This window comes from Netta rufina (genome assembly GCF_964035555.1).
Source record: "Netta rufina genome assembly, chromosome: 1".
NCBI lineage: Eukaryota > Metazoa > Chordata > Aves > Anseriformes > Anatidae > Netta > Netta rufina.
This window is the reverse complement of record NC_140123.1, coordinates 141,792,804-141,812,988: the sequence shown is the minus strand read 5'-3', so window position 1 is coordinate 141,812,988 and position 20,185 is coordinate 141,792,804. Positions and strand designations below refer to the sequence as shown.

At 51.2% G+C, this 20,185-nt stretch overlaps 1 protein-coding gene across 1 annotated transcript; it reads right to left on the bottom strand.

Annotated features, from left to right (window-relative positions):
• Positions 1–6,089: 6,089 nt before the first annotated feature.
• Positions 6,090–14,810, bottom strand: HDHD5 (haloacid dehalogenase like hydrolase domain containing 5). The gene is made up of 8 exons (XM_084295115.1): positions 14,678–14,810; positions 14,352–14,555; positions 14,157–14,269; positions 12,645–12,738; positions 12,119–12,152; positions 11,559–11,733; positions 11,056–11,244; positions 6,090–10,487 (listed from the first exon to the last, which is right to left on the bottom strand). Exons 1-8 carry the CDS (start codon positions 14,762–14,764, stop codon positions 10,142–10,144), a joined length of 1,242 nt encoding a protein of 413 aa, XP_084151241.1. The 5' UTR covers positions 14,765–14,810; the 3' UTR covers positions 6,090–10,141.
• Positions 14,811–20,185: the final 5,375 nt, after the last annotated feature.

Here is a 20,185-nt window from a genome sequence, read left to right as displayed (position 1 = left end):
GGTCCGAGCCGGCCCCCGAGCCGGCGCGCCGGGACCGACGGCCGAGCCCGCGGCCCCCGGCCCGCCCCCGGCCCGCCCCCGGCACCGGCACCGGCCCCGGCGGCGGCGGCGGCGGCACGGAGAGCCCGGGAGGCGGCGGGGGGGGCCGGGGGCGGCGCCGAGCCGCAACCGCAGCGGCAGCGGCAGCGGCAGCCGGAGCGGGCGTCTCCGCTGGCGGCGGGGGTGGGCTGGGGATGGGGCTGGGGGGGGCGAGGGGAGAGCGGCTGTGCGCAGGGGGGGCGGCAGGGGAGGGGAGGAGTGCGAAGAGGAGGGGGGAGGCTCCCCCTCCCCGCCTGGTCTCGGGGTGCCTGCCCCAAGACCCCCGCGGAGCCGCCCGGGAGGGCCGCACGCCACAGCCCCCCGAAAATTGGAGGCGCTGGGTGCTCGCTTTCAGTCTGCCGTGAGTAATTGAGCTTCAAAGTAAGTGGCTTTTACCGCACGGATTTCCTGACTTCAAGCCAAGCCAAGTACTGAGGGCTCTGCCCAGCTTGCCTTGATGGGGCAGTTGCCTTAAATTGATGTGAATAGCCCTCAAGTTCCTACTTTATTGAAAGCACCTCTCGGGGCCTTGACTGAACCGCTAGCAGTGTCCTCGAAAACAGCTAGGTTGGTGGGGCTGCCACAGCACCAGCACTGATGGCTCAGCACACCACATCCCACCGTGGCCTGGTGCTCAGCACCACCAGCCCCTCGGTCCTCCCCATGCCATCACCTGTCAGCCCTGCGAAGCTTCCTGAATAAGCTCTACCCACAAATGTTGTATTAACTAGGATTTCTGACAAAGAGCTGAAGTGGCTTGACTTTTGCAGGTGAATGCTAATCAACACATGGGGCTGAGCAAGACCCCAGTGCTCAGTACTGGGAAAGGGCAGCCAGGACAGAAGTGACAGACATCTAAAATGCTCTGGTGCAGGCTCCCTGGGGAGATCTGCCCCAGCAAATACCAGTGGGTGCTCTTGACAACAAATTGAAACCAGTCTGAGCTTCTGTGAGTATTGACACTGGAAAATAATAATATTAATAATTGAGAAAGGGACGGGGAGAATTTGGGGTAGGATGACAGGAAAATTTCTTTAGACAGATAATCAAGAGAAAAAGCAGGGGAAGAAGAAGAAGAAGAATCACGGCAGAAGTCTTACTGTCAATGGAGACCAGAACAAAGGGGCACGGATAAATTTGTTTTCTAAAAGCATGGTCAAGACAGCAAGAAAGAAAACCAGCTAAGATAACTGGAGGCCATGCAGGCTTTAGTCTAGTTGCATGGGCAGCACAGTGCAGAGGTGGTACAACCTCTAAACTGAGCCAGCAACACCCAGGTGTTCCCGTGGTCTCCCCCAGTGTTTGCTGTCCTGCTTTAAAGTCCATGCTGCCGCACCTCTGCGGCCCTTACCTGCATGGCTGGGTCACCTCTCTTCACCTGTTTTCTGCTGTGCTCACACTGTGTTCTCAGTGCTCAGGTACACTTGCCAGGATTCATCATTGCAGCTGTGCTACTTGTGTCCAGTGCGTTCCTCTAATTCACCTTATCACGGTGCATAGTGTGAGATGAGACCGAGTGTGCATGCATGCATTCGGGTGCTATTTACAAGCCCTTTCTCTCAAATTCCACATTTCTACCAGCAAATAGAAAGTACTCATGCTAAGAAGGTCAGTAACTGTAGCATATCGTGTGAGATAGGAGTGTTCAAAGTAGCAGTCCAGCCTGGAGTGTGTGAGTAGGGCACTATGTGTGTAGGACAGTGCCGGGATGGAGGACGTGAGGCATCATCCCAGCGCAGCACAGGCACAACACCCGTGCTGCTGCTCGCAGAGGGCCCGGGTGCAGCAGGAGGCACCCCTGGCCTTGTAACTGTCACAAGTGTCACTGGCATTCACAGTGAGTCCGGAGAGGGCTGTCACCATTCGTTTTCCAGCAGGCAATGACCGCGTGGCCCTCTGAGCCTGAGGGCTGTCAGAGCAGGCCCCAGACAGCCCTGGGCATCACTGCACGTATCTAGGCCAGGCAGCCGGTGGCCCCAGCAGGAAATCTGCTCACTTTTAAGTGGCAGAAATAATGCAGTGCTGCTTTCAGCTGAGCAGATTAGTCTGAGGGCTTTCGACGTGCAAGAAGGCGGCGAGCAGAGAGCCGCCTCTCCTTCCCTTGCCAGATACGCTCCCACCATGTTTGTGCTCTGGCCCTTCAAGGTGTGTGACTTTGGAGCTGAAAGCATCACGTCTGGGCTCCAACCCCAGGCACTGAGTGTTTCACCTGCAAGGCTTGCTCTCTTTGAGAGACTCGCCTGCCAAAGAAGAAAATTACGTCCAAATGATTTCTCCGATTGCAATTTTTGTACAAGTGCACAAACACCTTGCTTAGGGCTCCATGGCCATCCTGTGGGATACAGAGCATGAATCCGGAGACCACGGGCAAAGGGAAGGTTTTGCTGACCGTGCTGCTGTTCCTGGCTGAGGTAGGGACAAGTGCAGCACCTCTGTGAGCGGTGCCTCGAGATCCTCCACTGTGGCCATGGCTCACAGTTTCACTTGGCTCGGCCTCAGTGAGACCGTGAGGGCTTGGCAGTGTCGCCGTCTGTGCCTCGTCGTTTTGGTTTACACACTAGGTTCAGTGGCAGCGTAAGGCTGTGTGATCAAAGGCAAAGGGTGAAATCACACTCTGACGTACTGAATCCCGGGCCTTATCTAAGGTGGGTACATTCACCCAGTCCTTCTCAGGGTAAGCCAACATTTGAGTCACCGGCATGATTAATGTGACGGGGACTGGTCAGTCCTGAAGATTAGTGTATCAGTCTTGCTTCTAATACATCTACTATTCCACCACAAAAAAGATTTTCAAACTCTACCACAGGACATGGAATGAAAATCAAGTTTTCATCTGGGCAGGGAGTGGGGCCGTGGGGTGCTAAGTGGGCCCACCTGGCTGAGCACCTGCCTGGTGGAGGGGTCTGGACCACGTCCTCCCTGGGAGCTTGGCTCTGACAGGCCTGGGGCTGTGTGAGCAGGGCAAGGGGAGGCTTTGGGAACAGATCTCTGGGGACTGAGGGATTCCTGCTGGATTTGAAAGGCCCCGGCATCGAAGGTAGGCAGGTGGGAAGGGGGACCTGCAATGAGCAGGGATGGGGGGTGCTGACAAGGAGGGTGGGAGCTCAAGGGCTTCCTTGGGCTGAGTATGGCTTTGGCAGGGCAAACAAAACCCAAACAAACAGAATTAAAAACAACAATAACAAAAAAAGGAGCTTATTTGTGTGGAAAGAAGCAGAAATTGTGCCTGTACCTTAAAATGGGAGTAAAGGGAGAAATGTCTGCTACTTGAGAAAGCACTGAAGAGCTTTTTGTAGCACACTGTAGGTTGAGATATGACAAGCTGATGCTTCCCGTGTGATCCAGTTATTTAATGCAATGTGCAGCCCTTGGAAGTGTTAGCGCTTAACCATTACTGTTAAAACATTAAAAAGATACACTATAAATAGCTTCTACTCTTCAGCAGCTCCAAAGCTATGTATCTGGCTTCTTTATACATTAATGTAAATACACAGAGTGTGTGTGTGTATGTATACGTTTAAAGGCAAGCAGCAGACAACAGTTTTGTAAAATAGCTGTAGTAAATATCTAATATGCTGCTGGTTCTAGTTTATACTACTAGCAGAAATGAGTAGTGTGCCCTCAAAAATACCCCTGCTGGGGGAAAGACAAAAACTTCTTGAGGGCAGAACTCAAGAGTAAACAAAATAATGACTCAATTGCTTGGTAAGAGAGGAAAAAAAAAAAAAAAAAAAGAAAAAAAAAAAAGGTAGGGGGGACAAATATATGCCTGAAAGAAAGACTAGAAGCTAAAACCCTAATTATACCCTGCAGTAAGCTGTCAGAAACTGGCAGCAGTGGGAGGGAGGGAAAGAGGCAAAGCTGATTTCAGTGAGTTTGAGCATAATCTGCTGTAACCGTGGTTAAAATGCCTTTTGTGTGGGAAAGGAAGGTTCTGGGATTCTCCAACACAGGCTTTGTACTGCACTTACTTAATCTATTCAGATGTTCAGGGTTGAAGTTACAGTAAGTGTAGGGCAGTTTCACCTGGCCAGCACCAAAATTCAAAGACTCCTCAGCTTCTTCACCTCCAGATGCTGAGACTTAGTAAACTGCTGATCCAGAACTATGATTTGAGGAATACAGATACTCTTCAAAAAGTGATAAAGGTATAACCATCTGTTACTGGTAATTACATTTCAGTTCAAAGAGCTTTTGATACCAGCATAAAATGTGGAGCCTTTTTTTTTTTTTTTTCATGCTTATTGTAGCAGGTTAGGGTCTTAGGGTGTGAAGAGAATTTGGGCGTCCTTCTCAATATTTTCTGCTTATTTAGTCTTAGCATACAGTGTGTATTGGAACTGACCTTGAGGAGAAAGTGAAAGATCTTTGTAGTTGAACTGGTTTATTACAGTGAATCACTGAAAAAGCCATTACTTGATAGCGGCAGCTTGGTTCTGAGAGGGTTTGTAGCTGTCTTGCTGGTGTGGGGTTTTAAAGCGTTGCAGACCGGGTCCATAAACGTCTTTACGTTGTTTGTGTGGCTGCATAATTTGTCCACGTGGACTTGTGTTTTTATAAACAGAGTTAGATTCAGTGGACAAAGGGTGTGGGCATGCCCCTGAAAGGCCAAGGTTTGTGAGGAGGTAATTGCTTAGCCTGTGTTCACAGCCCACCAAAATCTACAGACTGAACATTTCTCAGGGTTTACTCTGGTGTTTCCCACAGCATCCACCTGGGAGGCAACTCCAACTTGAACAGTGCACTCAGTCCTTCCTGTTTGAGTTGTTCCTTCTTCAGTGTTTCCTAACACCAATGTTTAACTGTGCTCTTTATGTTGGTTAAGGGTGTCTGTGGGACCCTAGCTGGCAGCTAAGCCGTCTCCTTCAAGAAGGGACACCCTTGCTCTGATCTGCCCCTTTGTTTTAACAATAATGCAACGATTCATAGCATGCATTTTGAGAGGTTTGGATTTCCTAACCTTGGTCTGCCCTGTGTTTGGTGAGTGCTTCAACTACTAGAGTAGTGGATAAAATGAGGGGCCTAGTCCATGTTTTTTATTATTATTTATTTATTTGAAGTCCAAGCCATAGGTTGTTTCTCCTGGATGTGGACTAAAACTCTATTCCTTCCCTGCTCAGAATGGGAATCCTTGTCCTGTCCCTCCACAACTGTTTTTACTGCAAGGAACCAATTGTTCCTTTCAACATCAAGTTCTCAGGGCTGTGAGTCGTGCATGTTTTGTGGTCTAACATGCCTCCTGTGAGCAGTGAGCTTTGTAGGTGGAAAACCTTCTGGTGGAAAATCTCACAAATGAACTGTTGCACTTTTGTAGTTTCTAGGCCATTAAAGCTGATGGTTTTCACCTACTAGGATCTTTTGTTTTCCATCTGCTGAAGTCAGTGGAACCTTTAGGCTCTGATGTGACTTTCTCTCAGTTAGTATCTGTCTCATCTTCGCTCACTTTCTTCAAAAGGTACCAGAGCACAGCTCTTGTCAAACAGAGGGGGTTCTTAGGTGGTGACAAATGGTTTAACATAGTGCCAAGGAAGCTTTTAATGGCAAGCATGGCTTTAATATGCCATCTTGCTTTTTCATCATCTGCAGTAGCAGACAAAGTTGGTGGTATCTAGCTTGTTGCTTCCCCACCAAGTAGAAGTTATCATTACAAACAACTGGTTAGGTCAGGTCACAACTAAGTGCCTACTCTGAAAGCTCCTCGTGCAGGTGGCATACCAAAATTAACTGCAGAGAGTCAATCAGGCCATCACACAATGTGACGGGTCCTTTTCCCCCTCCCCCCTACAGAGTGGGAATGGTCAGACTCACGCTCATCTCATCTGAGTATGGCAGACGTACAGCTTACAGGGAATTACAGCTCGGTCCATCAAAAGCATTGCTGGAGGGTTATCTTTCAGGGTGCTTCCCTCCAGACAATCTGATATTGCCTTGATGAACAGAACGAAAGACGATTTGGTACTGATATCTTCTAGGGCAAAGGCATGAAAGAAGCCAGGACAACACTCACGAAATGCACACACCCCATGCTAGAATTTATTTTAAAGAAAACCTCTTTTATTAATTTTATATGTGCTAGTTAAAAGGAGCAGCTCTGGAATTGGGTTAAACTTAACTTGAAAGGTAAAACAATCACAGCTTGTGATTTCTCTGTACCATGCATAATCACCCTGCTACAGTGCACATGACATAATCTGAAACATTATCCATTCATGGGGAGTAGGGGGAGGGAAGGGCAGAAAGACACACCAGGATTAAGATTAGAAGGAAGGGGACAGTACTGTTGTATGATTCCCTGAATGCCAGGCTAACAGTTGCATGTGCCCTGTCGAATAAAGGAATTGTTGTCTTTGGCCACCACCTTATTACATGATGTAAAAGCTCTCTGCTTCAGATCCAAGATGACGTCTGTCCCTCCTTCAGTTCCTCCCTGCTATTCTCAGTTGCCTCATCTCACCACGTACCCCCTTTAAGCTTGACTAAAACCAATTCATCTGTGGAAGATGGAGTTGTTAGGATCAGGACTTCACCAAGTTCACTGCATAGGGTAGTGCACCATATAAATTAAATATTAAGGAATCAGAACAAGTGAAGTCCCCTCTCTTGCTTGGTCCAAAAATCTGCACTGAAGAATGCTTACTCCAAACCATAGAAATGCAGCATCTGAAACGCCACATCTGTGCAATACATGAGCAAAACGAAAGGATGTGTTCCAGCCAAACTCGAAGCTAATTCCAGGAAACTGCATTTCCAAGGAAAAAGGATTTCACTGAATTCTAGCACTAGCATGTCCTGCAGATGAACTGCAGATAAGCTAGGAGCCTGCGCACTACCCCAACACTGATGGAACAGAGCTCCAGCAAGCACTTTCCTCAACAGAAGTAACCACGTCGTTATCAGGCAGCAGCAGGAGAACCCAGATTTCCTACTCCATCCACTGCGCCCATGCAATTCCTGGGAAATGACTTTGACAAAGTGCAGTTTCAAGGGGCTGAGCAGGGGAAGAAGGGCAAGGTCTCTTGCTCAGGCCAAGGGTAGCCTATCTGATTAGTGCACAGACCAACAAGCAGAGCCTTTAGACACAGCCTTGCTTGATAAGAATTGGAGAAAGGCTAAAAGATTTTTCTAGATTTCTTCTCCTCCCCTCCGCCCAGTTTCAACTTGCAAGTGAAGTATCGCTTGAATTCCCTATCAGTGAATTTCCTCCTACACGTTTTAAAGACTCCCAGAGCACTGCTTCAACACTAACATAGTTTAAAAAAAAATAATCTGGAGCTAATTCAAAGCAGATTCACATCAGTCAGTTCTCCATCACCACTGTGCTAAAGACGGAGGTGCCTTCTCACTCCCTGTGCAAATGCAAATTTGTTCCCTTGTTGGACAGGGCCCTACCTCCTTCCTCCTGATACCTACCCCACTTCTGGGTAGGTGCCACGCATGTCGAAAGGAAACTACAAACTGCCTGTGATACTTCAAAATCCCTCTGCATGTTCCTTCCGCAAAGCTACCACTGGCAGCAGCTGCCACCAGCGTACCAGAGTCCATTTGGGACAGCAATTTCGGTAGCACTACACCCCTTGGAGAACATTGCTTCAGCAGCACCTGGTCTTAATGAATAACAAGAAAGAGCTCTAGCAAAGGCACACAGATGGACAGACATCAGCATTTCTGCAGGGAAGTACCTACCAATTGGAGGGCATCACCAGGAGCTATCACCAGCCATCAGCTCTCTGAGGTCTACCTAATTATGGCCTGGAAGACGGTTCCTGACTAATCCTATGAAAGTTATCACCCAAATTTGCAAATATTGCAAGGAAGAGGAGCATTCTTCTTCCTGCACTGGATATTATCTGTGAAAAGTGCAGCTGAGGGACGCAACAGTTAGTTTATGAATAAATGGGACTTGGGTCTTCAGTATTGCACAATGGGTCCACAGCACATTTGTGACTCTGGAGACGCTCTGAAATCTAAAAGATGTCCCTAAGTTATATGCCAAGTCCTTCCCTGTATTTACACTTCTGGGAACTGTAGACAAGCCTTTGTTTTGTACAAGATGATGAAATTATTTTTTCCTCTCCAGTGAAAGGCAAAGGATTCAGATCTAAATTTGTGTTTCACACATTACAGCTGCTCTTAGAAGCAGCCAAGCGATTCTTGTCCTGATAAGACAAAGGAGAAGAACCTCAGCTAGTGAAGAGGCTCTTTCCTGTTATGATTTCACAAGAGGTAAATTCACCCCAAGAGGGATTTTTCTGCTCCTATTCAGAAAATAAAGCCTGGAGAAATAAACCACGTAAAAGGGCCTCTTTGCCTGGGTTGCTGAGTGCACCCAGTCGCCTTCAGACACAGAGCCTGCCATAACATAAGAGAAGAGCCTGCTCTGCAGTGTGCCCTTCCTAGGAAGACACATCAGTATCAAGAGGATGGAAAGCTGCTGAAGCAGATAGATGCGGGGATTTTAAGATCCACACAGCTCTTCTGCACAGAACATTTTGCTTGTGCCGTGTGCTCGGAGCTGCCTGGTTAAGCAGGAAGGAGGGAAGTGAGGGCAGAGCAGGCCTATTTCTGATCTGTGTGTGGTGTGAGCTGGATATAACTAGGAACACTGACTCATTTGTGCTGGCTCCAAAGGCTTCCTACTGCATATGCAAACTGACATGTTTCTAAAATCATGGTGCTCCTCTGGCATGAAGACACTCCTTGCTAATCCCATTTTTCACATGGAATTTCCCACGCAATACTTGCTTAACTTCTTTGCATCGCCTAAAGAAGCACAGGGCTTGATCTTCCTCTGGATAGCCCGAGCTTGGAAAACAGAGGCAGTAGAAGGTGCATGCCATTAGGGATATGGAAATGTTCCTGAGCAGGGAAGCCCCAGTTGCTGATTCTTGTTAGGGGGACTCTACCTGCATGCTACAGGAAGAGGAGGGAAGAGGGATCAGACCACATGGGGTATTCCAGAGTTGCAAACCACACGAGGGAAGAAAGGAAAGAAGAAAGTGAAGGACAGATACATTTGTACTATCAGAGATGAAGAATGGGGATTTGGAGTTCAGGTACTGCCCTGGCTTGATGATCTCCAATCTCAATCCTTGCATGCAGAGAAGGAACAAGGCTGGGCTGTGACTTGTGCTGGCTGGCCCTTGCTCTCAGGGGCCCCTCTTTGGAAGCTGTGTCAGCTGGAGCAGGGGGACGTGCCCTGCATCACCCTGCTGGGGTCAGGGTGGGCGCCACAACACCCTCTTTCTTCAACACCGAGTACTGGGCAAAGACACCTCTGGAAACTCAGTCTCTGCAGTGGTTTCCTCTGCTCTTGAGAACAGGCTAATGGCTCCCTGAGCAGGAGGCAACAAAGCAGAAGTGTTCACAGAATGCCAAAGAGGGGGTGGGAATAATATGACTTCCCACATGGCCCTGCAGCAAGCTGCTCTGGCTGCTGCTGCTTCAATGGGCCCAGCCCCTCTGTAGCTGCTGGAGGACTGCAAAATGGGACCTTGTTTCAGACCAACGGGGACGCAGCGGCAAATCCCCAAGCAAGACGAATTTGTTGAAGTCCATAGGCACTTAATTCTTTACAGGGAGAATGCTGAGACTTAAAGCCTTCCCTTGGCAGAGTGCCACCACAACACAGCTCCTGGCTGGACAAATGGCACATGGTATGAATGGCACATTGACCGATGGTGGCTCCCTGCACGGGGAAGAGCTTCATCCCCAAACAGATTGCAAGGACGAGGGTGGGCTTGCCTGAGCCTCACAGACAAAGGGGGGAAAAAGAAAGAACTCTGGTGGCTGAACAGCACTGGGATTGCTGGGACAAGAGTCCTCCTTGTATCCTGTTTCCATTATGGCTCAATTTGTGACTACAGCAATTTAAGTTCACAGTTAAAAGCCTGCTGGCAAGATTGCAGAAGAGTATCAATAAAAGTGAGGGGCTTTTAGTGCTGAAATGGAGAGTTCTCTTTCATGTTGGCTAGGTTAAAAGATCACCCCAGGCCTCTCCCCATTCCTCCCCTCTCCACTATATCTAATTCCTGACAGTAGACCTTTAGGCACACCTGTCTCAACCCTAGCTCCAGTTCTCCTTCTGGAAAGCAAGCTGCACGGCTTCATTCACATCCTGCACAACGTACGATGCCTCTACCAGGCTGGGGTCAAAGCTGAAATCCCGATGGCCGTGGAACACAGTCTCTGTGTTGTGCTTCTCTGGCTTACTGGGAGCTTCTGCGCTGTGGCGGTAGACCCCAGTGCAGACCAGAATTGACTTGCAGCTCTCCACCGCAAGGTGGTCCTCGTTTTGGGGACCGGCTGTCTGTGGGCTCCTCTTCACCCCAGCCTGGGCCTGGTTCCGCTGAGCTGACTTGAGGTAGTTGTTGTAGAGGTTTGCCCCATAGACGTCAGACATAGGGTTGTCCCTGGATAAGGTCACAGCACGAAACAGAAATGAGAAACCAACCCACACATCAATTTCTGGCTCTGGCAGTCTGGGAGGAAGGCAGCACTGAGGGAGGAAGGGGTACGAGGTGTTTGTTAACATCAAGAGGGCCACCCACACTGGGCAGGCAGTCCACTTACTGGTGTGTCGCGTTCGGCTGTGGTGAAGGCCACATGCTTCACAAATGTCTTCTTTCAAAGAGAAAAGGTCATGTCCAAAGCAATTTTAGCCACTACTGTCATGTATTCCCTACAATCCCAAGTGTTTGGCCTTACTGGGCTAATGGTACTACATCTGGGTCTTTTACCTTTTTCTTTAAACCAGCCATGCTATGTGCACACTGCACTCTCAGTAACAGCTTTGTTAGGCTGGCAGTGCCCTTCAAATTACAAGCGTAGGGTACAAAAAGATAACACCCCCTTTCTAAGCTGTGAGGCTGCAGTTACCGCGGGGATTTCAGTATTTGTTTTAGATACCTCCATTAAATAAAACCACTTAAATCAGTTTGCAACCCCCTAAGCAAACCAGAAAGTAACTCAGTCTCTTACCCAATTGCATAGAGGCGTCGGATGGGAGAGTTCCAGCCCTGCTTTTTGGCTTGCTCGTGTATCAGGTATTCGGCATAGCGGTAGGTGACTGTGCTGGGTTTGCCAATCAGGGCCTCGTACTTCAGCTCCCGGCCTGTCACCTTCTTGTAGATGTTCTCCAAGCAGAGAAGGAAAGTGCCGTGGCCGAACCTGCTCCAGAAAGGTCATCAGTGTCCCCAGTCACCCCACTCGCAAGGCAAACACTCCTCAGGGAGGAGGACGACCCCTCTGCTGTAACCAGGGTACTGCACAGTTTGGACGTGGCATCTGCCCACAGACTCCTACACAGGCAGCGATCTGGTTTTTTTGCTTCTTTAAAGTTAGTTTCTCATGCAATTTTTTGTGTTTCTGCTGCTAATTATGTCACACAGGCAGACTAGCACTAAAAAATACACTGTGTCAAAAAAGGCCATCTGCAGGAGAGCTGTACGAAGCACCCTAAAATTTATAAACATGCTTTTTACCTGGGCATCTTGGCTTCAGCCATCCACAGAAGATCCATGTTGCAGGCAAGGACAGGCAGGTGGGGGTATGGTATTTCTTCCAGCTCTGCCCCGGGGTTCCCATTGCTCAGGAGTACATCAATAATAAGTTGCAGGCTTGTCTCCCACCTCACTGGCTCACCAAACAGAATCACCCCTGGAAGATGTCAAGAGATGCTTGGAAACTCAGTGTCCATGTACACGACCTACTACCAAAAGCTTCTCACTACAACCCCTCTGCTGGGCTGCCCCGGCTCATACAGCTACCATTAAAACACGGCCCCAGTGAGCGTGGCACCGTACCACATTCACCACTGCTTCCAGATGCTGGAGCACGGCACGCATAAAAGCTGGCTTTGCTCTTACCAGCTCGCGCTTCACGTTGCACGAGGGCAGCCTGGCTGCCACCTGGCTGTACCCTCTGAATAAGCTGCCCGCAGATATCCACGAGCTGCCAGCACGTCGTTAGCTCCCACCCCAGCTGGCTTGCCTTACTGTTATTTCTGCTTGCTGTTCGTATGTAAACACAGGCCACTGCTTACCTTCTATAGTGGGGAAGCCAGTGGTTGGAGGAGGCTGCCAAAAAAAAAAAAAATAAAAGAGCAGGTTAGTAATGCAAAAGCTAATGCAGTCTCCAAAACAAAACTAAAAATGCTTCCTCTGAAACTGCCAAGGCAGTCCCATAAAGGGTCAGGACAAGGCCACCTTGAATCCCAAGAAAGATTTCCCCCACACTCCCATCCCAGATTGGATTTTGCAGATCTTGTGTTCCTGTCTCTCAGACCCGGAGGTGTCAACCAAGCCATTTCACCAGTCACTGCATGGAACAGCAGTGAAACACGGGCATGGCGTTAGTAAGCAGTGGGAAAACAGACTGCCCTTCCAGCAGGAGACAACACAGGGAGCAGCAGAGAGATGCTGGCTGCACAGCACCAACCCCAGGCTCTCTCTGAAGGTCACAAGCAGCCAAAGTCTGCTCTGTGACTTTGCAGCTTCTCCACCCCGTGCTGTATCCTGTAAGCAACACCACACCGGACCACTCGTTCCACCGACGTGTCAAGAGATTACCAACTCCTTCGGCCTCCGGCTCTGATCCACCATGTCTAATAGGGGATATGCCTTCCTCAGTGCCTCAATGGTGACCACATGCTTGAACCCCAGGCTATTTCAGTTCATCAAGGAATCACGAGGACTGCTTTTTGTTCAGTTGCTTTTTTTAAGTTACTAGCAAAGGCATCTATAGGATTAAAAAATGCTAGTCCTAGTAGCAGAGCAATTACCTAAACCCGGTAACGTGTAACGTCAGGGCTTTCAGTCGAACTGTAGGTTATGTTTCAACCTAAAGGTGGCCTTAAGGTTTACCAAAAAAAAAAAAAAAGGCATAAACTGGAGTGATTTACTTTGTAATCAGGAACACCTGCAAGTAGGAAGAGCACAGAGGTGGCTCCAAGACAGCATGGATGTGCTCCAGGAGACCTTTAAGGCCAGTGCTCTAGTGTTGGGGCACTGCAGGTCAGGCCTCTTGGATGGAAGTAGAATCAGTGAAGCTCTGGCCAGCTTAGCTGGTGAAAAGACAACGGTGTGTGCTGGTAAAAAGACACAAGGCAAGGCTAAGTTGCATTCGCTTGCGGACCACCTTGCCATTAGCTCATCCTGCTTGTCTTGGGGAAACACAGCAAAGCCACAGTTTTGTACCAAATGCAAAGATTAAGCACAAGGAGTGACTGCACACATGCATGCAGAAGGTGAGGGTCTGTTCTGCGTGTTCCCTGTTCCAGTTCATTTTGTTCTCTGTGGGACCCAGTAAGCCAACTTAAAGAAGCCATTAAAGCCCTTAGAGAGAGAACTATGATCCAAATCTGTCCCTTCAGAGAAGCTGAGCAGGAGCAGGTTAGGATGAGGTTCTCCTTCCAGAGCTAACCCCAGCATTGAAGGCGACATGCCTTCAAAGGAACGGGGCTGTGCAAACGAGGGGAAGCTGCCCAAAGCACTTCAGTGATGAAGCTGATGGGCTGTAATGGTGGGCACACGGTTCAAGATGCTGTAGATGTTGCAGGCAGTTCTTACCTCCTTGCAGATACGAGCTACGTCAGACCCTTACCTTGGGAAGGCCGTATGCATGTGGGATTGTCTTTTAAACCATGTCTCTGCTGTACCATGATGCTCTGGCTCTAATGATGTTTGAGACGCTTCAATTGCTATTAGATTGCTGGGGAAAACCTCCACTGTGGAAGTGCTGGGAGTGACCTACAATGCATTTTGCCATGAAAAAAAGTGGCAGGAGCATAACTTTATCTCAAAAGCGAGTCCCCCTGATGACATCTTGCTAGTGAGAACACAGCTCAGAGGAGGGGTAATCAGCATGAGAGGCGAAACGCTGACCAAGGAAAGCCAAGAAGGGCTGAAATGGAGACCGGCAGTAAGTGCCTACAGCTGAGCCTCTCCACATGGGTGCCCCCACATAACACAGCAGAGGTCTTTCTGTGTCCTTGTGCCTCTACGAGCTGACCGGGCAGGCGTTACGCGTAGGGGCAGAGCAGGAATGGCAGCAAGAAGCGGGGTGAGCACAGCAAAGGATACTTGTGGGCGTTCTCCTCCACGGGCCCCTGCCCGGCCACCAGCATGCACCTGCGGTGGAACTGGCTGAAGAGCCGCAGCGGGCTGTGGGACAGGATCACCTGCTCCGGAGACACCTGCGGGGACAGCAGAGGCGAGCCCAGGCTGCCGGGGGGGCGCCGGCAGGGCCGGGCGGGGGCTCCCCGGGGCTCCCCTCACCTGCAGCCCCAGCGCCTGGGCCAGCTCCCGGGCCTTGGCGTCCCGCAGGCAGTTGCCGGCGTTGGTGAGGAAGACGACGGGCACCCGCAGCCGCCCGCCGGCGCCCGCCAGCCTGCGGAAAGCCTCCCTCGCGGCGGGCAGCACCTGGCTGCCCCGCACCAGCACGCCGTCGATGTCGAAGAGGAAGCCGAAGGCCGGCGGCGGCTGCAAGGCGAGCGGGGGAGCCCGCGGTCAGCGCCCGGCCGCCATTTCCCCAGCCCCAGCGGCCGCCCCCCGAGCCCAACGCGGGCCCCTCCGCCGCCGCCGCCGCCGCCGCCGCTCCTCACCCGGCCCCCGGCGCTGCACCCCCGGCCGGGCGGCCCCGCAGCGCGCAGCGCCCCGCGCCCGGCCCGCAGGCAGCCCCGCAGCGCCATGCCGACCCCTGCCTCCTGCCTGCTGTCCCCGGCTCGGCTCGGCTCGGCTCGGGGCAGGGCACGCCGGGGCTCGTAGTTCCCAGACTACAGCTCCCGGCGGGCGCGGGGCCGGTGGGGCGGTGCTGAGGGTGGTGGCTTGGCACGCCTGGGAGAGCCGCTGCCCTGCCGCCGCTCGGTTTTTTCCACAGAAGCCCACGACCTCTGGGCTCCTGCCTGCAGATTGTACAATCTCCTGAAGCCCCGAGCCTGTTCCTGGCTCTGCTGGTGTGTCCCAGTGGCTCCCTCTTTCTTCCAGCAATGTTTGGTTGCTTTCTGGATAGGCTTAAGATCTCCCGACTCTTACAACTTCAAGCATCAATTACACAAAGTCCGGAATTATTTGTTTCCATCACCATGAACGTGGCTGTTAATTAGCTTTGGACCCACCTTCACACCCTTTCTGCAGCGCTGTTAAAGCACTGGCATCACAGGGTTATGCATTTTTACAGCTGGTTACACCTCCTCAAGCGCCTTTCCCTTGACTGAATTACCTGAATTATTTCACAGCCTTTCCACAACCTGCCCAGCACCCCTACGCTTCCCTACAAGCGCTTGCAGCTCCTCCTCGCCCTGGCAAAGCTTATGCCGGCCCTGGAGGCATGACGGAAAGCTCAGCGCTCGCAGCAGGCCCTGCAGCACGGGGTTAAAGCCGCTTGCTGAGCACAGCTCCGTGGGGACGCCCCCATCGCCCGCAGAGGCCGGCAGGGGTCCCCGCTGCTCCACGGGCCCGCGGCTGGCACAGGGCTCTCAGCACGGGGGGAGCAGGGGGCCTGCTGGAGGGAGGGCTTGTTCCGCCCTAAAGGGAAAAAAAAGGGGGTTTAGGGAGGATAGCGGGGAACAGCAGTGAGCTTTTGGAGATCCGGTGTATGGGAGAGTTGGTTTCCCACTCCCTGGCTGGGGGTGAGCTGCTGCCCCTGCTGCTGTTTGGTTTGCGGGCTCTCTTTTCTTCCTGTTAACCAGCAGAAAATGTTGCTGGGGCTGGGGTCAGCGGGGGGATTTGCCACCCACCCGGCCTCCGAGCTCCCCGCGTGGGGTGACTTGTGCGGCGGACGCCAGGCGGGTGTGAAGGTGCCCCCAGAGAGCGCGTGTGTGCCCCAGCTCCCGGGGGGCTGGCAGAGATGCCGTATTTATTTTTGCAAGGAAGGCCGCCCAACAGGCCCAAGTGTTTATTTTTAAACCGCCGCGGAGGGAGTTTGCCAGCGGTCGGGCACAGGCTGAGCCTGGCACGCGCGGCAGGGGCTGAGGGCGGCCAAGCACCGCACCCCGCAGCGCCTGCATGGGCTGCCGAGCCCAGCACTGCCAGCACTAGCAGGCAGCCTTTATCCCGCTTGTCCCTGCACTAAACACCCAGCCATGTAATTTTCCTTCAAGAAAGGAAAATTTCATCGGCAACACTACTAGGTTTTGCATGTTACATATGGGCCTTTTGATTTCTTCTACGGGTGCATCTGGAAAGATCTGTGTCCCCTAACAGCCCCAGTGCCCCAGGGACTGGCTGTCTGCCCTTCTCACACCAGTCCACGGGGGACTTTCTTCTTCCTCTCTCTACCCCGACCTCAGAGTTTCCCCCACCCCCTTTGAGAGCTGGCTTTAAAGACAAGCAAAACAGCCAGTTGCCTGCAGCCTTCTCCTGTGGGTTCCTGTGTAAACTTTGCAGCTCTGTTTTCCCTGGACTCTTAGCCCTGTCATCACCCCCCCTCTCCCACCCACCCCCTTCTTGACCTTCTAACATCCCCCTCGAAAGCAGCCCTACCTTCAGTCTCTTTTCTTACTGCAGAGGCTCTGGTGGCCTGAGCCAACCCTCCCCCCAGTTTATCTCTTTTCTTTCCCTGCTGCAGCCTGCTGCTGGAATGATGGACAACCTAAAGGTTGAGAAAATACAGTAAAATGCCTTTCTTATCCTGTAATGACCAAGGGGGAGGACACGGCCTGATAAAAATGACAAGCCAGAAGAATTGCGAGCCAGACCCTTCACCTGCCTCTTCCTCAGCAGACAGAAAATGCTTGATCCACTTGCCGTGATTGCAACTGCTGCAAGCCCGTAAAGAAAGGAATTAAGTACTTAGCCGATTAAAGCTACAAGTTTCTGGCCAAGGAAACGTCCTTCTGCTACCTGTGAGAAGACTAATTCAGAGACCTGCAGGAGAAGAACCTAAAGCAGGCTCAGCAGCAGGAGCTTCTCCAGCCTGGTGTTTTTTGGCCAGATAGAGGGCTTTGCACCTGGCCTCTGCCTGGTCCCACTGCAGTGACGGAGGCTCACATGATGTATAGCCCCAGCGGCTCGCTTAGGTATACCTCTATTTTCAACCAACTATTTTACTTCTCTGTTTTTGTTGGCATGATTTTTGACGGCAACCCCTAGTGCTGGATCAGCCGTTTCCTGCCAGCGAATGAGCAGGAGGTAAACATTTCATTTACTGGAGTGCCCCAAAGGTGGTCTGAGCTGCCGTGGAACAAAACAGCGACGGATTTGTGACAGGGTGTGCTGCTAACAAAGCTCCGTCCACCTCCCCTTTGCACAAATCAAACCTGAAGAGGCCACAGGGAGTGACTGATGGGGGAGGGAGCAGGCATAAGGCTTGGTATGTTCCTCTGACCACTTGAAGTAAGCAGTATGGGAAGTTATGGGGATTTTCTGCTCTCCTTCCTTGCTCCTGAGCCCAGATGGACACAGAAGGGGGGCTCTGTCTGACCCTTTAGCTCTTGCTCTGTTCAGTGCAGCCTCCCACCACCCTCTTCCCTCCTCCAGACCTGTTCATCCCAATGCCTCCCTCATCTCAGTGTTTATCATGTTCTCTGGCTGGCCCTTTCTTCCCATGCCCACCACTAGGACTTGGGCAACAGAGCCCCAGGCTGTACTACGTAGTTAGCAGGCATTTGTCAGCTTTGAAAAGAGTGGGATGGTCGCACAGTATTTACTCTTCTCCTTGTTTTCATCTGTTAAAATCATGCTAAGAGCAAGTAAAGTGACCTGCAGTAATTCCTTTTAGCTGCTCATGCTGTGGCTACCACAAATATGGTAAAAAGCCATAACAGGAGGAGGTGGCACAGGCAGATCACATCCATCTGGTGATCTCTATGAAACTGTGGCCCAGAGCTGAGTGCAGCTACCTTGTGGAGTGGGGAAGGGTTTTTGGGAGGTCTGTGTCATGTCTCTGCCAGGTGGCTGAGGCTTAGCTCCACAGTGTGTTAGCCCTGTGGGTCAAATTGCCCTTTGCACCATGCCACAGGCTCCCTCGTAATCATACTGCACTGGGTGATGTGAAACATCCCCCCCTCCACTGCACATTCCAGAATAAAAACTTAATATGAAGTACTGGTATTCCCAGCACTTTTTGCCACAAGAAAAAAAAAAAAAAAAAAAAGAGAGAGAGAATAATGGAACCCAATAATGGAAACAGGCTTAAAGATTAAAATAAATCCTATGTTCTGAAGGAAATGGGGAAGAGAACATTATATATGATGTATTTGCACAATAAATGTGATCAGGGAACTAAGGAACTGAAGTACTGAGAGTAAGGAAATGGACTGGCAGCAATTGTAAGCTTCCTTACAATGTTACTGCAAATTGTAAAAACTGAGTCTCAGCCAAGTCCCACAGCCAAGTTTGCCCTAAGCTTTGAGGTTATCTGAATGGATTCATCTTTCTTAACTGCAGCAGTCCAGCCTAAGTCCCTCCTTTTTTGCACACCTAGAGTTGAAGAGGTGAGGATGCAGTCTGGGTTTTGCTGTTATCACCTTCCTCTGAAATATGTCACAGCCCTAAGAAGAGTTGATCCCTAGCTGTAAAACAGGCCAGCCTTTCCTCTTGTCTGACTCTCTACGGCCCTAAAAGTGGTTACAGCTCATCTTCCAAAAGGACTCCAGGGAAGCCTCATGCCCTGTTCAAGCAGAGAAGTGAGGAAGGCTATACCAGTGGAGTCAGAGACCCTCATTCACTTTAGGTTCACATTTAAACATAATTGATCAGGATGGGAAAGTTTCTTCCACCTTGCTAACCCTCATACACCTTCAGCAGAATCGAGGTCACAAATCTGAGTGTAGGCCTGTAGGGTCAGGTTCCACCTTTCTAAGGGCTTCATCCAGAGGGACCTGGACAGGCTTGAGAGGTGTGCCTGTGTGAGCTTCATGAAGTTCAACCAGGCCAAGTGCAAGGTCCTGCATCCAGGGCAACTCCAAGCACAAGTACAGGCTGGGCAGAAAATGGACTGAGAGCATCCCTGAGGAGAAGGACCTGGGGGTGCTGGTGGATGAAAAGCTCACCATGAGCTATCAATGTACCCTTGCAGCCCAGAAAGCCGACCGTACCCTGGGCGGCATCAAAGCAGCGAGGCCAGCAGGGCAGGGAGGGGATTCTGCCCCTCTGCTCTGCTCGGCCCCACCTGGAGCCCTGCGTCCAGCCCTGGGGCCCCCAGCACCAGGACAGGGACCTGTGGGAGTGGGCCCAGAGGAGGCCACGAGGCTGATCAGAGGGCTGGAGCACCTCTCCTCTGGGGACAGGCTGAGGGAGCTGGGGGTGTTCAGCCTGGAGAAGGGAAGGCGCCGGGAGACCTTACAGTGGCCTGCCGGTGCCTAAAGGGGCCTGCAGGAGAGCTGGGGAGGGACTCTTGGTCAGGGGGTGCAGTGACAGGACAGGGAGAGTAGCTTTAAACTAAAAGAGGGTAGAATTAGATTAGGTATAATGAAGACATGCTTCACTTGAGGGCGGTGAGGCCCTGGCACAGGCTGCCCAGAGAAGCTGTGGATGCCCTGTCCCTGGAGGTGCTCAAGGCCAGGTTGATGGGGCCTTGGCCAACATGGTGGGAGGTGCCCCTGCCTATGACAAGGGGCTGGAACTAGATGATCCTTAATGGTCCCTTCCAACCCAAACCATTCTATGACTCTTCTGCAGATCTCTTCAGACCTGTACAATCTGAAACCCCCAGTGACTTCTGTGCTGTAATCCCAAGCATCACCCACTGGTGGTTCCAGATTTTGGGCCATCTCACGTCACAGCTGCTGATGCCAAGTAGGCGAATGACCTAATGCACAACAGGCACTTTCTAGGAAATTAATACTGGTCTCAATAAGTGTTTGGCAAACAGAGGAGCTACCCTTGCTGCTAACACTTGCAGGTAATGAGGGAGAACTACAGGAAAACAATAGGCCACCAGTGCTTCAAGCCATCAAGAGACTGTATGCAGGATCAGCTGAAATGTCTCCGATGTAGAAGAAAAGGAAGAGGCACAGGTCAGCCTGTGCTAGGGAACTCAGCTCCTCCCACACCAACTCTCTAATGATTAGCTTCACCTTGGCAGCATAAAGGCTTGACTAAAGGAGAAGCAACACATGGTAAATACAAGATCTTCTTCCGATCACATACAGCACAGCTGAAATATTGGG